General features: G+C 54.4%; 1 protein-coding gene across 1 annotated transcript; it reads right to left on the bottom strand.

Annotated features, from left to right (window-relative positions):
* Positions 1-1,335: 1,335 nt before the first annotated feature.
* LOC137464840 (period circadian protein-like) lies at positions 1,336-13,819 on the bottom strand. Its single transcript, XM_068176393.1, has 2 exons — positions 13,348-13,819; positions 1,336-1,367 (listed from the first exon to the last, which is right to left on the bottom strand). Exons 1-2 carry the CDS (start codon positions 13,817-13,819, stop codon positions 1,336-1,338), a joined length of 504 nt encoding a protein of 167 aa, XP_068032494.1.
* Between the last annotated feature and the right edge of the window lie 5,708 nt (positions 13,820-19,527).

Here is a 19,527-nt window from a genome sequence, read left to right as displayed (position 1 = left end):
TTGAGATCCCAATGAAACAGTGAAAAACAAGAACTTCATCATGAGATCGCAATGAAACAGTGAAAAACAAGGATTTCATCATTGAGATCCCAATGAAACAGTGAAAAACAAGGACTCCATCATTGAGATCCCAATGAAAGAGTGAAAAACAAGGACTCCATCATTGAGATCGCAATGAAACAGTGAAAAACAAGGATTTCATCATTGAGATCCCAATGAAACAGTGAAAAACAAGGACTCCATCATTGAGATCCCAATGAAAGAGTGAAAAACAAGGACTCCATCATTGAGATCGCAATGAAACAGTGAAAAACAAGGACTCCATCATGAGATCCCACTGAAACCGTGAAAAACAAGGACTCCATCATTGAGATCCCAGTGAAACAGTGAAAAATGAGGACTCCATCATTGAGATCCCAATGAATCAGTGAAAAACAAGGACTCCATCATGAGATCCCACTGAAACAGTGAAAAACAAGGACTCCATCATTGAGATCCCAGTGAAACAGTGAAAAACGAGGACTCCATCATGAGATCCCAGTGAAAGAGTGCAAAACAAGGACTCCATCATTGAGATCCCAGTGAAACAGTGAAAAACAAGGATTTCTTCATTGAGATCCCACTGAAACAGTGAAAAACGAGGACTCCATCATGATATCCCAGTGAAACAGTGAAAAACAAGGACTCCATCATGAGATCCCAATGAATCAGTGAAAAACAAGGACTCCATCATGAGATCCCAGTGAAATAGTGAAAAACGAGGACTCCATCATTGAGATCTCACTGAAACAGTGAAAAACAAGGACTCCATCATTGAGATCTCACTGAAACAGTGAAAAACAAGGACTCCATCATGAGATCCCAGTGAAACAGTGAAAAACAAGGACTTTGTGACCACAGAGATCCCAGTAAAACGGTGAGAACCGAGGAGTTTGCAACCTTAGCAATCCCAATGAAACGGTGAGAACCGAGGACTTCATGAGCACCGTGAGAGCCGAGGGCTTCCTGGCAAGATCCCCGTGGAACAGTGGGGACGGCGGTGCCACCAGGCTGAGCCGTATGGGGGCACAGGGGGCAGGTGGGGTGGCACAAGCACTGGAGGTTAGCAGCAGGGCCTTGGTGCCCAGATCAGCTCTGTGGAACTGCAGACCGGAGGGAGCTGTGTTGCTTCCGTAAAGCCAGAGGAGTCCACAAGGGATGGATGTGAGTTTGCGAGCCCCAAGTTGGGCAACTCCCTGGGGCTGCCCTGGCAGGGGAGACCCTCCTGGAGCAGTTCTGTGTCAGGAACCAGAGACACACTGGGCTTTTTCAGTCTGCAGCTTCTGTTTATTGTTATCAAAACTTCAGCACGCCGTCTGCACCAGACTCTGCGTGCAGGAAAAACAGCGCAAAAATGGCCAGCAATCTCTTGTTACAAGCCCTTTTGAGCCTAATAAAAAATTGAACTACCCAATAAAGCAGTGACACCTAGATTATTTCCCCTTCTACCCCAATAACTGACCCCTACAGACCCGCAATGCAGATTTTTCTGCCCAATTACAAGATACCACCCAAACCCTAGAAGAAGAAGGAAGAAGAAGAATGAAGAAAGGAACTCGAGACAACACCCTGTACCCTCCATCTTGTGTCCATCTATAACATAATAAAAATCCTAAATCCTAAATTTCTCACCCGTGTGACACACTACACCACTCTCTGCAATCTCTTTCACACTTGTGTGGTTTCTGGTTTACCTTGAGGCTTTGGAAGTTTTCTCCATGAATGAGGGTCAAAGTCAGTGCTCCCCTGGGGGCCAGGACACCCCAGAGCAGACAGAGAAATGCTCCCGGTGCCCTGGGTTTCCTCAGATGGACACTGAGCCTCCCCAGAGCACAGACAGCTCCAGCCTCCGGGGGCTTCCCGTGGGCCGCGGTGGATTGCTGGGCACAGCGCTGCCCCATCAGCCTCCGTGCGCCCCTCGGGAGGGCTTTGTGCAGGGCATTTCGGGCGTGCTGCCCCCGAAAAACCTCGGAACGACGTCTCTGCCAGCCCCACGCGCAGCCTTTTGTGGCCCGATTTCTGCGTGGGGGGACACCGAAATTCATAAAGCTCTGAGAGCTCTGCAGAGTGGGTGTAAGTGGGGGCATTGCTGTGCTCAAGTGCAGGAGCTCTCCTCGTTCCCCACCTGCACATGAGGTTTTCTCAGAAATAAGTAGAGTTTAGGCTTCCTGTCAGAAGTGGCTTACTCTTGACAGTTGGATCTGTTCAGGGCTCTGGAGCACCCACCAGCACTGCATTTTCACGCCCAGTAGCGTTTGAGAAGCGTGCTCCGGAAGTCCCTAGGCAGGTGGCAAAGACTCTTTATTAAACTGTCCCTCCAAACGCATTTTAAGGGATAAATTATCCTGATGGAAGCATATTTGTGTCTGCAGAAATGCCCCTTTTGGGGAATTTCACCTGCACGTGCTCAGTCTGTTTCTGCAGTGACTTTATTCCGTCTGTTCAGGGACACACGGACCCTGCCTTTATCTCCCGTCCTCCCCACCTCAAACTAGAAGCTGGGGTTTCCCAAATTTTAGCTGAATTTGCTGATCTGAAGCTGTGAGGGATTTTGAATTGAGACGGGACTTTTGAAGAATTTTTGATGATGTGGTTGATTGTTTTTATCTTTTACATAAGTAAGAAAGGCGAGTTCAGCTCACACCTTCATTGTACAGTTCAGAAATTCACAAGACTTCTAGTTACAAACCTCTTAAATACTTACTTTTAATAAAACACTGTCAACAAGACAATAATCTTTGAATATTTTATCTTGTAGATTCATGCTACAGTGTGTTTTTAGTTAATTATATTGTAACATGCAAACTTACAGTACTGTATTTTAAATTTTTTGATTACTTTTATAACTACTTTTATTTTTTCATATCTTAAGTTTTAAAACTCTAATCTTTCCTTTACTTAATGTGTCTCTACTTTAAACTATAAATCCACATTGCAACACTTAAGTTCAGAAACCTTTTCGAAAATCTCAAATCAAATCCTGTGTCTAATTCTGAACTTTAACTTACAAACCCAAAATCGTTAAAATTTTCTTACATTTCAAATTCCAACGCGAAGCAAAATCAGTGCTCCTGAAAAGCCTGCCCTGAGTTTCCCGTGGGAGCTGGAGAGCTGAAATCCCTCAAAGCCGGGTGGGAGTGCAGTGCCAGCGCCTGTGCTGCTACTCCTGTGTCTGAAATGCAGCCAAGCCTCAGGGAGAAGGGGAAGGGGGGAGATTCCCCGGAGCCTGGCCGCGCGTCTGGAGCAACATGAATTCCAGGGCTGTCCCCGTCCTTCGCACAGACTCCGTCTTGCCCGTGCTCACGGTAAATCAGAACTGAATCACACCAACATCCACGTTTTCGCCTCAAACGTGCCTCAGATGTCGAGGGCGTCTTTGATTTCTTAAAACAATAACGCTGGGAAGAGTGGCAGACTTGAAGAAGCCAGAACTCGCTGAGCTCTCCGTTTTTCTCTCAGAAATGCCGTGTGAAACAGGCAGAGTCTGCGGATCACGCAGACGTGTTCCGTCGCCCCACAAACTGTACTTGGGATTCTTTGACACACACTGACGGCCCGTGCAGAGACCGGGGTGCCACACTCAGTTTTGGGTGGCAGGAGCTGAGCAGAGCCCAGCTGTGCCAGGTTTCACACAGGCACAGAACAACTTTGTTGTCCTGACCCACTGTGCACGGTCCGCTTGTCACTGGAAAAACCCAAAACCCCTGGATTTACACCCACCCACGGCTGTGACAGCGCAGGAACAACCCAAACCCCTGGATTTACACCCACCCAACGGCTGTGACAGCACATGAACAACCCAAACCCCTGGATTTACACCCACCCACGGCTGTGACAGCACAGGAACAGCCCAAACCCCTGGATTTACACCCACCCACGGCTGTGACAGCGCAGGAACAACCCAAACCCCTGGATTTACACCCACCCACGGCTGTGACAGCGCAGGAACAGCCCAAACCCCTGGATTTACACCCACCCACGGCTGTGACAGCGCAGGAACAACCCAAACCCCTGGATTTACACCCGCCCACGGCTGTGACAGCGCAGGAACAGCCCAAACCCCTGGATTTACACCCACCCACGGCTGTGACAGCGCAGGAACAACCCAAACCCCTGGATTTACACCCACCCACGGATGCGACAGCGCAGGAACAGCCCAAACCCCTGGATTTACACCCACCCACGGCTGTGACAGCGCAGGAACAACCCAAACCCCTGGATTTACACCCACCCACGGCTGTGACAGCGCAGGAACAGCCCAAACCCCTGGATTTACACCCACCCACGGCTGTGACAGCGCAGGAACAACCCAAACCCCTGGATTTACACCCGCCCACGGCTGTGACAGCGCAGGAACAGCCCAAACCCCTGGATTTACACCCACCCACGGCTGTGACAGCGCAGGAACAACCCAAACCCCTGGATTTACACCCACCCACGGCTGTGACAGCGCAGGAACAGCCCAAACCCCTGGATTTACACCCACCCACGGCTGTGACAGCGCAGGAACAACCCAAACCCCTGGATTTACACCTGCCCACGGCTGTGACAGCGCAGGAACAGCCCAAACCCCTGGATTTACACCCACCCACGGCTGTGACAGCGCAGGAACAACCCAAACCCCTGGATTTACACCCACCCACGGCTGTGACAGCGCAGGAACAACCCAAACCCCTGGATTTACACCCACCCACGGCTGTGACAGCGCAGGAACAGAACAAACCCCTGGATTTACACCCACCCAACGGCTGTGACAGGCAGTGCAGGAACAACCTAAACCCCTGGATTTACACCCACCCACGGCTGCGACAGCGCAGGAACAGCCCAAACCCCTGGATTTACACCCACCCACGGCTGTGACAGCGCAGGAACAACCCAAACCCCTGGATTTACACCCACCCACGGCTGTGACAGGCAGTGCAGGAACAACCCAAACCCCTGGATTTACACCCGCCCACGGCTGTGACAGCGCAGGAACAACCCAAACCCCTGGATTTACACCCACCCACGGCTGTGACAGCGCAGGAACAACCCAAACCCCTGGATTTACACCCACCCACGGCTGTGACAGCGCAGGAACAACCCAAACCCCTGGATTTACACCCACCCACGGCTGTGACAGCGCAGGAACAGCCCAAACCCCTGGATTTACACCCACCCAACGGCTGTGACAGCGCAGGAACAACCCAAACCCCTGGATTTACACCTGCCCACGGCTGTGACAGCGCAGGAACAACCCAAACCCCTGGATTTACACCCACCCACGGCTGTGACAGCGCAGGAACAGCCCAAACCCCTGGATTTACACCCACCCACAGATGTGACAGCGCAGGAACAACCCAAACCCCTGGATTTACACCCGCCCACGGCTGTGACAGCGCAGGAACAACCCAAACCCCTGGATTTACACCCGCCCACGGCTGTGACAGCGCAGGAACAACCCAAACCCCTGGATTTACACCCACCCACAGATGTGACAGCGCAGGAACAACCCAAACCCCTGGATTTACACCCACCCACGGCTGTGACAGCGCAGGAACAGCCCAAACCCCTGGATTTACACCCACCCACGGCTGTGACAGCGCGGGAACAACCCAAACCCCTGGATTTACACCCACCCAACGGCTGTGACAGGCAGTGCAGGAACAGCCCAAACTCCTGGATTTGATTTTGGGTCTGAATCCTGGCTAATCCTGGCCCAAAACAGGTCATTTTGGGTAAAGGGCAGTAAGGGAAGAGAGTATCACATGACAGCAGAGGTCAGGGCCTCTCACGTAACAGGTCTGGGGACTTGTCTGCACAACTGAAATATTAGTGCAATTCTAATATCATTTATTCCATGTGGAAAGACAAGGGAGGAAATGTTCCTCTCCCCTGACCTGAGAATAAAAGCTGAAGGCTGCTTGGTCTGCATGCAAGGCCAGACCATTTGCTGTCAATTTAAATGTTTAAGCAATTTAAACATTTTGCTTTTGGGCAATCAGAGCACGCTCAGTGCTGGGGTAATGTGAAACCAGAGCACCCTCAGTGCTCTCAGGCTGTGTAAAACTTCTGTTCTTGCCTTTTCACGTGTTTTAGCGTTTGAAAACGAGGTACAGTTGCCTCTTTTCTAGCAGAGCCGTGTGTCCCTGCTCACTGTGCTGCACTATCCCGAAAGTCTGGGTACCAAACTGCCTCATAATTCTGCCAGCTAATGCAACCTGAATTAAATTAATGGGAACAGCTGTGCCAGTCGGCAAAGGTTTGGACCACAGACTGCCAATTTTCTCGATGAGTTTATCTTTCCATTGATTATGTTGCTTACCAGAGAGCAAAATTCCTCGGCATTCAAACGGATGTGCCTGAGAGTTTCCCCTGACAGCAGACAAGGACTCTGTTCTGGGCCGGGAGGGAGCTTTAACAAGCTCTGTGTATGTAAAGGAAGACTCTTAACAATCATTTTTAAGCTTCGAATAATTCATTTCAGACATCCTTCTGCCTTCCTGGAAGAGTTCCTCTAAGTTTAGTTCCTTTTTTTTTTTTTCAGCTGTTACCAGCAGAAGGACTTGATAAAGCTGCAGAAGAAGCTGTTCATGGTGTGGGAAGGAGGAAGGCGGAGAGCTGTGAAGAGTTCTGTGGCAGCAGGGGTGTTCCTGGGCAGGAGGGGCCCAGGGTGGAGGGAGGGTGAACTTCCCTTTGCTGAGGGCAGCAGGAGCCTGAGGAAATGGGGAGGGGGCTCCCTGCAGCACAGAACTCCCGGCTGAGCTGCGCGCCGTGGACTGCGGGGAGCACGAGAGCCCCAGCCTGAGCCTGGGAGCTGGATCCAGCTGGGAAGTCCGGCTGTGGATGTCCCAGCCTCTGTGTCAGCTGCGGGACTCTGCAGCTGCCAGTGCAGAAAAATAAACATGACCTTTCTTTGATACCTGTTTGTTTGTTTGTTTCTTCAGTGGGAGCTTTTTGCCTGTTTTGTGTTCGGGGGGTTTCTTGTTTTGGTTGGATTTTGGGTTTTTGTTGTTGTTGTGGGGGGTATTTGGGGTTTTTTTCGGGTTTTGTTTTGTTTTGTTTGTTTTGTTACGGTTTTGTTTGGTTTTTGTGTTCTTTTTTTAACAGGCTTTTAAAAGAGCAGTCTCTTACTGCGTTATGTTTGTTTGTAAGGAGCAACGCATTAATTATTTACCCGGGGTGGTTTGGTTCCAGAAATGTGCGTTCTGGCGAGGTGGCAGCACTGGCCCCGGTCTCCCTGAAATCCGTGGTTCGGCACAGAGCCCCTGGGACAGCTTAGAGCATTTTTTATTATTAATGCGAAATTATCAAATTCTATGCATTGTTAAATTTATTATTGCTACTGTTATTATCAATACGAGCACACAGATGGGCAGCTTGAGGCACAGCGGGTGGCAGGAATTTGATCCGAGCGTTCTGGGGGCAGACTGGGGCCTGCAGCTCCTGCACCCTGCTCGAGAAATAAAAACCAACCCAAATATTGCCCCCAAACTCCTGAAATGAAATCCAACCCAGACATGGCCCACAAATTCCTGAAATAAAAACCAACCCAAATATTGCCCCCAAGCTCCTGAAATAAAAACCAACCCAAATATTGCCCAAAATTCCTGAAATAAAAACCAACCCAAATATTGCCCTAAAATCCTGCAATAAAAACCAACCCAAATATTGCCCCCAAGCTCCTGAAATAAAAACCAACCCAGACATTGCCCCAAGCTCCTGAAATAAAAACCAACACAAATATTGCCCCAAACTCCTGAAATAAAAACCAACCCAAATATTGCCCAAAAGTCCTGAAATAAAAACCAACCCAAATATTGCCCCCAAGCTCCTGAAATAAAAACCAACCCAGACATTGCCCCCAAGCTCCTGAAATAAAAACCAACCCAAATATTGCCCCAAGCTCCTGAAATAAAAACCAACCCAAATATTGCCCAAAACTCCTGAAATAAAAACCAACCCAGACATTGCCCCAAGCTCCTGAAATAAAAACCAACCCAAATATTGCCCAAAACTCCTGAAATAAAAACCAACCCAAATATTGCCCCAAGCTCCTGAAATAAAAACCAACCCAAATATTGCCCAAAACTCCTGAAATAAAAACCAACCCAGACATTGCCCCAAAATTCCTGAAATAAAAACCAACCCAGACATTGCCCCAAGCTCCTGAAATAAAAACCAACCCAGACATTGCCCAAAATTCATGAAATAAAAACCAACCCAGACATTGCCCAAAACTCCTGAAATGAAATCCAACCCAGACATGGCCCACAAATTCCAGAAATAAAAACCAACCCAAATATGGCCCCCAAGCTCCTGAAATAAAAACCAACCCAAATATTGCCCAAAATTCCTGAAATAAAAACCAACCCAAATATTGCCCAAAATTCCTGAAATAAAAACCAACCCAGACATTGCCCCAAACTCCTGAAATAAAAACCAACCCAAATATTGCCCAAAATGCCTGAAATAAAAACCAACCCAAATATTGCCCCAAGCTCCTGAAATAAAAACCAACCCAAATATTGACCCAAACTCCTGAAATAAAAACCAACCCAGACATTGCCCCCAAGCTCCTGAAATAAAAACCAACCCAAATATGGCCCCCAAGCTCCTGAAATAAAAACCAACCCAGACATTGCCCAAAATTCCTGAAATAGAAACCAACCCAAATACTGCCCCAAGCTCCTGAAATAAAAACCAACCCAAATATTGCCCCCAAGCTCCTGAAATAAAAACCAACCCAGACATTGCCCCAAGCTCCTGAAATAAAAACCAACCCCAATATTGCCCTAAAATCCTGCAATAAAAACCAACCCAAATATTGCCCCCAAGCTCCTGAAATAAAAACCAACCCAGACATTGCCCCAAGCTCCTGAAATAAAAACCAACCCAAATATTGCCCAAAATTCCTGAAATAAAAACCAACCCAAATATTGCCCCCAAGCTCCTGAAATAAAAACCAACCCAGACATTGCCCCCAAACTCCTGAAATAAAAACCAACCCAAATATTGCCCCAAACTCCTGAAATAAAAACCAACCCAAATATTGCCCAAAAGTCCTGAAATAAAAACCAACCCAAATATTGCCCCCAAGCTCCTGAAATAAAAACCAACCCAGACATTGCCCCCAAATTCCTGAAATAAAAACCAACCCAAATATTGCCCCAAGCTCCTGAAATAAAAACCAACCCAAATATTGCCCCCAAGCTCCTGAAATAAAAACCAACCCAGACATTGCCCCAAAATTCCTGAAATAAAAACCAACCCAGACATTGCCCCAAGCTCCTGAAATAAAAACCAACCCAAATATTGCCCCAAGCTCCTGAAATAAAAACCAACCCAAATATTGCCCAAAACTCCTGAAATAAAAACCAACCCAGACATTGCCCCAAGCTCCTGAAATAAAAACCAACCCAAATATTGCCCCAAGCTCCTGAAATAAAAACCAACCCAAATATTGCCCAAAACTCCTGAAATATAAACCAACCCAGACATTGCCCCAAGCTCCTGAAATAAAAACCAACCCAGACATTGCCCAAAATTCATGAAATAAAAACCAACCCAGACATTGCCCAAAATTCCTGAAATAAAAACCAACCCAAATATTGCCCCCAAGCTCCTGAAATAAAAACCAACCCAGACATTGCCCAAAATTCATGAAATAAAAACCAACCCAGACATTGCCCAAAACTCCTGAAATGAAATCCAACCCAGACATGGCCCACAAATTCCAGAAATAAAAACCAACCCAAATATGGCCCCCAAGCTCCTGAAATAAAAACCAACCCAAATATTGCCCAAAATTCCTGAAATAAAAACCAACCCAAATATTGCCCAAAATTCCTGAAATAAAAACCAACCCAGACATTGCCCCCAAGCTCCTGAAATAAAAACCAACCCAAATATTGCCCAAAATTCCTGAAATAAAAACCAACCCAAATATTGCCCAAAATTCCTGAAATAAAAACCAACCCAGACATTGCCCCCAAACTCCTGAAATAAAAACCAACACAAATATTGCCCAAAATTCCTGAAATAAAAACCAACCCAAATATTGCCCCCAAGCTCCTGAAATAAAAACCAACCCAAATATTGCCCCCAAGCTCCTGAAATAAAAACCAACCCAAATATTGCCCCAAGCTCCTGAAATAAAAACCAACCCAGACATTGCCCCCAAAATCCTGAAATGAAATCCAACCCAAATATTGCCCAAAATTCCTGAAATAAAAACCAACCCAGACATTGCCCCAAACTCCTGAAATAAAAACCAACCCAAATATTGCCCAAAATGCCTGAAATAAAAACCAACCCAAATATTGCCCCAAGCTCCTGAAATAAAAACCAACCCAAATATTGACCCAAACTCCTGAAATAAAAACCAACCCAGACATTGCCCCAAGCTCCTGAAATAAAAACCAACCCAAATATTGCCCAAAACTCCTGAAATAAAAACCAACCCAGACATTGCCCCCAAGCTCCTGAAATAAAAACCAACCCAAATATTGCCCAAAATTCCTGAAATAAAAACCAACCCAAATATTGCCCAAAATTCCTGAAATAAAAACCAACCCAAATATTGCCCAAAATTCCTGAAATAAAAACCAACCCAAATATTGCCCCAAGCTCCTGAAATAAAAACCAACCCAGACATTGCCCCCAAGCTCCTGAAATAAAAACCAACCCAGACATTGCCCCAAGCTCCTGAAATAAAAACCAACCCAGACATTGCCCCCAAAATTCCTGAAATAAAAACCAACCCAGACATTGCCCCCAAGCTCACAGCACCCCCATGTCCTCTCCTAGAAGCTGAGGTTGACATGGTGCCTGCACATTTACCGCTCCCGTTCTGCGCTAATCCGAACATTTCCCTCCTGGAGTGCGTGGCGCGGCTTCTGGCGCTGGATTTGAGGAGATCTCCTTGGCTGAAGGGCCACGGCGGGAAGGGGCTGTGCTCATTAACTGTTTAATTAGGGCTTTTTTAACCCGTGCCTCGGAGAGGGAGCTGCTGCTGTGGGGCCTGTCCGAGGTGGCAGGGCACTCCCCTTGGGCTGGAGCGCTCATCACCCACCCAGAATTCCTTCAGATCCCCAGAAACAGGTAATCTGCACCTCACTCGGCAAATCCTGGTGTGGAGAGACTCCAGTTACATCCATCCAGGAGGAGGTGGCAGATACAGGAGTGTTATATATTTCTTTTCAACATGAGGTGTTCAGGATGTGGAAGTGTGGATAAATGACTGAGCCGTGTGAGCGGGAAGTTTGGACAGGGAGACGCAACCATTTTTTAAAATGCCCATTACTCTTGGTTCTTGTTAGAGCGGCTGTGACAGCGCGCCAGCACCTTGCCGAAATCCTCTTGCATTCAGGAAAAACAGGTGGCATTTCTGAGGGGGAAGGTACTTCGCACACCTTTGTCCAGTCTGTTTAGTATTCACCTGGCGGCTCAACACCACAGAGGCAGGAAGGTCTAACACTTCAGTTCTAAAATGTCTTCTGGGCTGAGCTGCTGTGGGGAGGTGGCTTGTGCCGGGCGAGGAGATGCAGAGAGGGGAGCAGAGCTGCGCGCAGGGCTGTGACTGCCGGCTCCCGACTCCTGGGAGTGCAGCCCTGCCCTGGGCTGATCCCCAGCGTGGGCAGCAGGGCAGGGAAGGGATTCTGCCCCTCTGGCCCTGGGCTCAGCTGAGACCCCACCTGCAGAGCTGCCCCAGCCCTGGCTCCAACAGCACAAGGACGTGGAGCTGCTGGAGCCAGCCCAGAGGAGGCCACGGAGCTGCTGCCAGGGCTGGAGCCCCTCTGCTCTGGAGCCAGCCTGGCACAGCTGGGGCTGTGCAGCTGCACAAGAGAAGGCTCCAGGGAGAGCTCAGAGCCCCTGCCAGGGCCTCAAGGGGCTCCAGGAGAGCTGCAGAGGGACTGGGGACAAGGCATGCAGGGACAGCACACAGGCAGTGGCTGCCACTGCCAGAGGGCAGGCACAGATGGGATATTGGGAACCAGGAATTGCTGGCTGGGAGGGTGGGCAGGCCCTGGCACAGGGTGCCCAGAGCAGCTGGGGCTGCCCCTGCATCCCTGGCAGTGTCCAAGGCCAGGCTGGACAGGGCTTGGAGCACCCTGGGACAGTGGGAGGTGTCCCTGCCCATGCCTTGGAGCCACCTGGGACAGTGGCAGGTGTCCCTGTGAAACAGAGGTTTTTGGAGTTCACCTGAGTCAACAAAATGAATTAACCATTTATATTTTAGCTTGTGGAGTTATGTCTTAAATTTTAACCTTTTACTTGAGGAACCCCTGCCACGGTACAAAGGGCGTAGGAAAAACACAAATCTCTGAAGCTTCTTCCCTGAAGAACGATACCAGAAAGGAGCAGAGAGATGCAAAGAGCCCAGACAAAGGGGCTCCTCTGTCTCCAAGCCCACTGAGCCCGACACACGGACTCGGGTAAGCACCAAAGCACCGAAAGCGCGCGCACAGAGGAGAAGAGTTCAAAAGTTCTGCCGTGAAGAAGAGCTCGATCTTCAGCCTCGGGAGACCACCAGAGACCCCCGCAGCAAACCGGGCGTGCCCGGCCGGGCGAGGCCAGGGGCTGGATGTGCACGGCGAGGTTGTGCGACGTGTTGCACGTGGAACACCTCTGGGAATAAAGGTGCGGGTCGGACCGAGGCTCGGGGCACGGGATTTTGGAGAGCTCTGTCGCCTGTGCCGGGCGCTGGCATACAAACCCACCTCATAACCGCCGCAGGGTGTGGGGTCCGTTTGTTCATCCCGCGCCTCGCTCCACCTGGCCCCGGCAGGAGATGGGATGGGCCCCGAGGTTCCTTTCAATCCAAACCGTCCCAGCGTTCTCCGGTTTGGGACATTTTGCACCTGTGGGGCCGCACACCTGTTGGGGCTGTGTTCCCATGGCCACATTTACGGGGTTGCCCTCGTGGCCCGGTGTGTTCCCCCTGTGCTGGCACTGCCAGCCCTGTCCGGCTCTGGAACCACCACTGGGAATGGGCACCGAGGGGCTGGAGCGTGTCCAGGGCAGGGAATGGAGCTGGGGAAGGGGCTGGAGAATTCCTCAGGGAGCTGGGAAGGGGCTGAGCCTGGAGAAAAGGAGGCTCAGGGGGGACCTTGTGGCTCTGCACAGCTCCTGGCAGGAGGGGACAGCCGGGGGATGTCAGGCTGGGAACAGGGAACAGGGACAGGAGGAGAGGGAACGGCCTCAGGCTGGGCTGGGCAGGCTCAGGCTGGGCAGCAGCAGGAATTTCCCCATGGAAAGGGAGCTCAGGAACTGGAACTGCCCGCGGAGGTTTGGAGTGCCCATCCCGGGAGGAGTCCAAGGCCAGACTGGACGTGGCACGCAGAGCCGCGGGGTGCTGCCCGGCGGGGCAGGGGCCCGCTGCCGCGGGGCTCCCGGTGCCCTCTCGGATCCCGGTGCCGTCTCGGATCCCGGTGCCGTCTCGGCTCCCGGTGCCCTCTCGGCTCCCGGTGCCCTCTCGGATCCCGGTGCCCTCTCGGATTCCGGTACCCTCTCGGATCCCGGTGCCCTCTCGGATTCCGGTGCCCTCTCGGATCCCGGTGCCCTCTCGGCTCCCGGTGCCGTCTCGGATCCCGGTGCCCTCTCGGCTCCCGGTGCCGTCTCGGATCCCGGTGCCGTCTCGGATCCCGGTGCCGTCGCGGCTCCCGGGATCCCCGCAGCCGCGCCGGGCCCGGCCGCTCCGCGCGCCGCTGGCGCGCTGCCCGCCAACCACAAACACAACGCGCCCGCCCGCGCCCCTCTCGGCGCCGCGCAGACGCCGCGGGACCCGGATGTGGCGCATGCGCGGCGGCGGCGGCGGCGGCGGCCCGGACGTGTCGGCGGCGGCCGCGACAGCGACAGCGGCACCAAACAAACCGCGAGCGGCGCGGCCGCGGCCACCGCGGGCAGCAGGCGGCGGGGGCGGCCGGCAGCGGGCGGCCGCTGCCCCCGGCGCCCGCGAGCGCCGCCCCGCCCCGCCCCGCCGCGCGGAGCGGAGGGGGCGGAGGCCCGGGCCTTCCCCCGCCGCCGCCGCCGCCGCCGCCGCCGCCGCCGCCGCCGCCCCTCACGGCGGCCTCGGGCCGCGCCCGGACGGCGGCCCAGGTAACATCCGCTCCCGGCTCCCGCCCGCCCGCCGCGCCGGGATCCCCTCCCGGGCTGCTTCCCCGCCCCTGGCCGGCCGCTTCCCCGGTCACTTCCTCACCTTCCCGGGCTCCGTCCCCGCTCCCTTCCCCTGCTTCCCGGGCTCCCTTCCCCACCTCCCCTCCTTTCTGGCCGCCCTGCCCCTGGTCTCATCGCCACCTCCCGCCCGTCCCCTGCCCACATCCCCGCTTTTCCTCGCCGACAGAAACACAGGGACCTCCACCCCCCCACCCTCCCACTACCAAACTTTTGAGCCTTACGTTTTAAACGCCGGGCAGCGATCCTGTATCCGGGCGAACATGGCCCCGCGGCCCGCGCTCCGTCCCGCACGCTGGAAAAGCCCCCGCGGTGGTTTGGTGGGGGCTCCTCAGTCCTTCGGCATCTCCGCGTCCCGTGGGATGCAGAGGGCGGAGCTGACCGCGGGCACCGGAGCTGGGGGCGCGCACGGGGTGCTCAGGATCGCTGCTCCTCCGCCGTGCTCCCGCGGACGGTGTGTTTATGAGGCTGTGCTAATGAGGGAACAGAGCCCCTGCTGTGCTCCCGCCCGTGCCCGTGCCCGCGGGTGCGGGTGCGGGGCACGGCGGAGACCCGTGGGGCGCGGAGGTCAAGCCGCGGATGGTGGATGGTGCTGGTGGTGGACCCAGCCGCGGCCGCGGGCGTTGTGAGAGCCCAGACACAGTGCTGCGGGCACCCGGCGGCACCGTGCTCGCTCACCAGCACTTCCCAGCCGACCCGGCTCTGCTCGGAGCGCCGTGCGCCTGTCGGGGGCGGCTCAGGGCTCCTGTCCTGGCTCAGAGCTCCTGTCCCAGCTCAGAGCTCCTGTCCCGGCTCAGAGCTCCTGTCCCGGCTCAGAGCTCCTGTCCCGGCTCAGAGCTCCTGTCCCAGGACAGAGCTCCTGTCCCTGCTCAGAGCTCCTGTCCCTGCTCAGAGCTCCTGTCCCAGGTCAGAGCTCCTGTCCCGGCTCAGAGCTCCTGTCCCGGCTCAGAGCTCCTGTCCCAGCTCAGAGCTCCTGTACCCACTCAGAGCTCCTGTCCCGGCTCAGAGCTGCTGTCCCAGGTCAGAGCTCCTGTCCCAGCTCAGAGCTCCTGTCCCGGCTCAGAGCTCCTGTCCCGGCTCAGAGCTCCTGTCCCGGCTCAGAGCTCCTGTCCCAGGTCAGAGCTCCTGTCCCAGCTCAGAGCTCCTGTCCCGGCTCAGGGCTCCTGTCCCAGGTCAGAGCTCCTGTCCCAGCTCAGAGCTCCTGTCCCAGGTCAGAGCTCCTGTCCCAGGTCAGAGCTCCTGTCCCGGCTCAGAGCTCCTGTACCCACTCAGAGCTCCTGTCCCGGCTCAGAGCTGCTGTCCCAGCTCAGAGCTCCTGTCCCAGCTCAGAGCTCCTGTCCCGGCTCAGAGCTCCTGTCCCGGCTCAGACCTCCTGTCCCAGGTCAGAGCTCCTGTCCCAGCTCAGAGCTCCTGTCCCAGGTCAGAGCTCCTGTCCCAGGTCAGAGCTCCTGTCCCGGCTCAGAGCTCCTGTCCCTGCTCAGAGCTCCTGTCCCGGCTCAGAGCTCCTGTCCCAGGTCAGAGCTCCTGTCCCAGCTCAGAGCTCCTGTCCCAGCTCAGAGCTCCTGTCCCGGCTCAGAGCTCCTGTCCCGGCTCAGAGCTCCTGTCCCAGGTCAGAGCTCCTGTCCCAGCTCAGAGCTCCTGTCCCGGCTCAGACCTCCTGTCCCGGCTCAGAGCTCCTGTCCCGGCTCAGAGCTCCTGTCCCGGCTCAGGGCTCCTGTCCCGTCTCAGAGCTCCTGTCCCGGCTCAGAGCTCCTGTCCCAGCTCAGAGCTCCTGTCCCGGCTCAGAGCTCCTGTCCCGGCTCAGAGCTCCTGTCCCGGCTCAGAGCTGCTGTCCCGGCTCAGAGCTCCTGTCCCAGCTCAGAGCTCCTGTCCCAGCTCAGAGCTGCTGTCCCGGCTCAGAGCTCCTGTCCCTGCTCAGAGCTCCTGCCCCAGCTCAGAGCTGCTGTCCCGGCTCAGAGCTCCTGTCCCAGCTCAGAGCTCCTGTCCCGGCTCAGGGCTCCTGTCCCAGCTCAGAGCTCCTGTCCCGGCTCAGAGCTCCTGTCCCAGCTCAGAGCTCCTGTCCCGGCTCAGAGCTCCTGTCCCGGCTCAGAGCTCCTGTCCCAGGTCAGAGCTCCTGTCCCAGCTCAGGGCTCCTGTCCCTGCTCAGAGCTCCTGTCCCGGCTCAGAGCTCCTGTCCCGGCTCAGAGCTCCTGTCCCGGCTCAGAGCTCCTGTCCCAGCTCAGAGCTCCTGTCCCAGCTCAGATCTCCTGTCCCAGCTCAGAGCTCCTGTGCCAGCTCAGAGCTCTTTTCCCGGCTCAGAGCTCCTGTCCCAGGTCAGAGCTCCTGTCCCGGCTCAGAGCTCCTGTGCCAGCTCAGAGCTCTTTTCCCGGCTCAGAGCTCCTGTCCTGGCTCAGAGCTCCTGTCCCGGCTCAGAGCTCCTTTCCCAGCTCAGAGCTCCTGTCCCGGCTCAGAGCTCCTGTCCCGGCTCAGAGCTCTTTTCCCAGCTCAGAGCTCCTGTCCCGGCTCAGAGCTCCTATCCCGGCTCAGGGCTCCTGTCCCGGCTCAGAGCTCCTGTCCCGGCTCAGGGCTCCTGTCCCGGCTCAGGGCTCCTGTCCCAGGTCAGAGCTCCTGTCCCGGCTCAGAGCTCCTGTCCCGGCTCAGAGCTCCTGTCCCGTCTCAGGGCTCCTGTCCCAGGTCAGAGCTCCTGTCCCAGGTCAGAGCTCCTGTCCCGGCTCAGAGCTCCTGTCCCGGCTCAGAGCTCCTGTCCCAGCTCATGGCTCCTGTCCCAGCTCAGAGCTCCTGTCCCAGCTCAGAGCTCCTGTCCCAGCTCAGAGCTCCTGTCCCGGCTCAGAGCTGCTGTCCCAGGTCAGAGCTCCTGTCCCGGCTCAGAGCTCCTGTGCCAGCTCAGAGCTCTTTTCCCGGCTCAGAGCTCCTCTCCCAGCTCAGAGCTCCTGTCCCAGGTCAGGGCTCCTGTCCCAGCTCAGAGCTCCTGTCCCGGCTCAGAGCTCCTGTCCCAGGTCAGAGCTCCTGTCCCGGCTCAGGGCTCCTGTCCCGGCTCAGAACTCCTGTCCCAGGTCAGAGCTCCTGTCCCGGCTCAGGGCTCCTGTCCCGGCTCAGAGCTCCTGTCCCGGCTCAGGGCTCCTGTCCCAGCTCAGAGCTCCTGTCCCGGCTCAGGGCTCCTGTCCCAGCTCAGAGCTCCTGTCCCAGCTCAGAGCTCCTGTCCCAGCTCAGAGCTCCTGTCCCTGCTCAGAGCTCCTGTCCCGGCTCAGAGCTCCTGTCCCAGCTCAGAGCTCCTTTCCCCTGCCCGGCTGAGCTTCCTGAGCTGCAGCTGTGCCCCCAGCCCCTCCAGGACCCCAGAATGGAGCACAGCCGTTCAGCCGGACCCGTCCTGCCCCAGGGACACCTTGAAGTGGCAGGTTGTCCTCCTGGCCCTGCCCTTTCCCTCTGACTGCAAGGAGTTTCTTCCCACTCTGCATTCATGAACCTTTCTGGACTTGCTTGTTGCATAAGCACGCATGTTTAATTTTGATTCAGGAACTTTATTTGGAAGAGCTGGTGCCCAGGGAGCAGCACCGAGTGCCTCACGCTGATTAGAATTGTGTTTTTGAGTCGATAGCTCTTTACAAAATGCATTCAGGCTGGCTGGCACAATGGGGATGTGAGCTTTGAGAGCAATCGTCTGAGGTGGTGAGAACAGAGATGCTGAGGGCAGATCGTGGTGAGGAGCTGCTCCTCGGGTCCTGCAGGGATTTAGGGCTCTGTTCCTCTCTGCTGGTAACCTCCTGAAGAACTGTCCTTTTGGTCAGGGCTGGAATTCTCCATGCCTGCTGTGCCCGGAGGTGAGTTTTTTGTTCATCCCCGTGCAGATTGCTGTAGAGAGCAGATGTTATCTGGCACACCTCTTGCTGGGCTGTGGAAATCACACCTCCACCGTCCCTTCTGCTGCTCGCTGCAGCCACAAGCCCTTCTGTGTGAGGTTCTGACAAACCCGCGTGTGACAGAAGCCTCCCCAAGAGGATCCTCCGGGACTGGGTTTGCTCTGTCATTCCACGAGAGGGATTCCAGCATCTCTGCTCCTTGCACGTGGGCTCTCCGCGGATTTCCTCTCCTGCTCCCCTGGTGCTGGGTGGGACACGGGGGTGTGTGTCCTGGGGCTGAGGTGTGTGGCTCGAGTGGCAGAGGAGGCCATGTGCTGCAGTGTGCAGATCTTCCTGCTCTGGCCACACAGAGGCCTGTACTGAAAGGAGGAGCTGTTTTTCAGCTGTGTGCTCTCTCAAAAAGTGAAAATCGGGGCAGAGGAATGTGTGAAATGGAGCTTCCTGGGGTTTACAGCACACGGTGCAGTCGCGCTATTAGAGCAGGGTTAGCTTCTCCCTCGTGTGCTGCCCCGTGCCTGCCCTCGGAGGGAAGGTGAGGTTGGCGTGGGGTTACCATGGCGTGGATTCCTGGAACAGGAGTCGGAACCCAGTCACCCTGCACAGCAGGGAGCTCTGCTCCCTCTGCCCCCTCAGTCTGGGACGCTTGGGAAGTGCTTCTGGACAGGGCTGGGAGCCGGGAGCAGCAAACGTGCCCGGAGCTGCCCCTGGGCACGCACTCCACACCAGCCTCTCCCGCGGAGAAATGGCTGCTCCGGCTTCTCAAACGTGATTTTCTGTCAAGACAAAACCGGTGCCACTCGAAGAGTTTCCTTCAAGCTCTTCTCCAGCTCCTTTTATGCTGCCATGTGTCTTAAATTTCGGTGGCTGCTGCCAGAGAGATGAGGAGAACTGATACTGATGATTCAGATGCGCGCACAAAAATAGTGTTCTGGGGACTGTTAGCTGTGCTGCGCGGAGCTGGGGGAGCGCGGGGCCTTCTCACTGCTCCTTCCCTGCTCTTTAATGCTAATTGTTCTCATGGCAGGCAAACGCTCTGCTGCTGTTCACCCGAGGGGCAAGTAGATGATAGTCTGATGTGCTGTAAAGTGTCTGCAGTTTATTCACGTGCTCGTGTCTTCATCAAATCACGAGCTGCTTTTTGTTTCAGTCGGTTTGTGGATTTTTCCCTCTGCCGTGTTTATCGTGAAACTTCCGCCCCGGCATTATTAAACAGCAAAACTGCATAGTGATGTTTTGGTGGTTCAGAGCCATCAAATGTATTCCTGACATCTTTGTGTTTGTCTACTCAGAGGCAGCAGCTGATGCAGGAGGCCTTCTCGTCCTTCAGGGGTGTGAAATGTTCTAGTGAGACGTCAATTTGCACGCTGTTCTAATTAGCCAGTTCATTAGTGTCACCTTACTGCCTGGTATCAAAGTGCTGGAAAGCTGTCTGGGATGGCTGTTACTCATGGATCACGCTCCCAGAACATCCCTGGCA

Source organism: Anomalospiza imberbis, chromosome Z, assembly GCF_031753505.1.
Source record: "Anomalospiza imberbis isolate Cuckoo-Finch-1a 21T00152 chromosome Z, ASM3175350v1, whole genome shotgun sequence".
Taxonomy (NCBI): domain Eukaryota; kingdom Metazoa; phylum Chordata; class Aves; order Passeriformes; family Viduidae; genus Anomalospiza; species Anomalospiza imberbis.
Note: the sequence above shows the minus strand (reverse complement) of the source record. Positions and strands in the feature narration are given on the sequence as shown.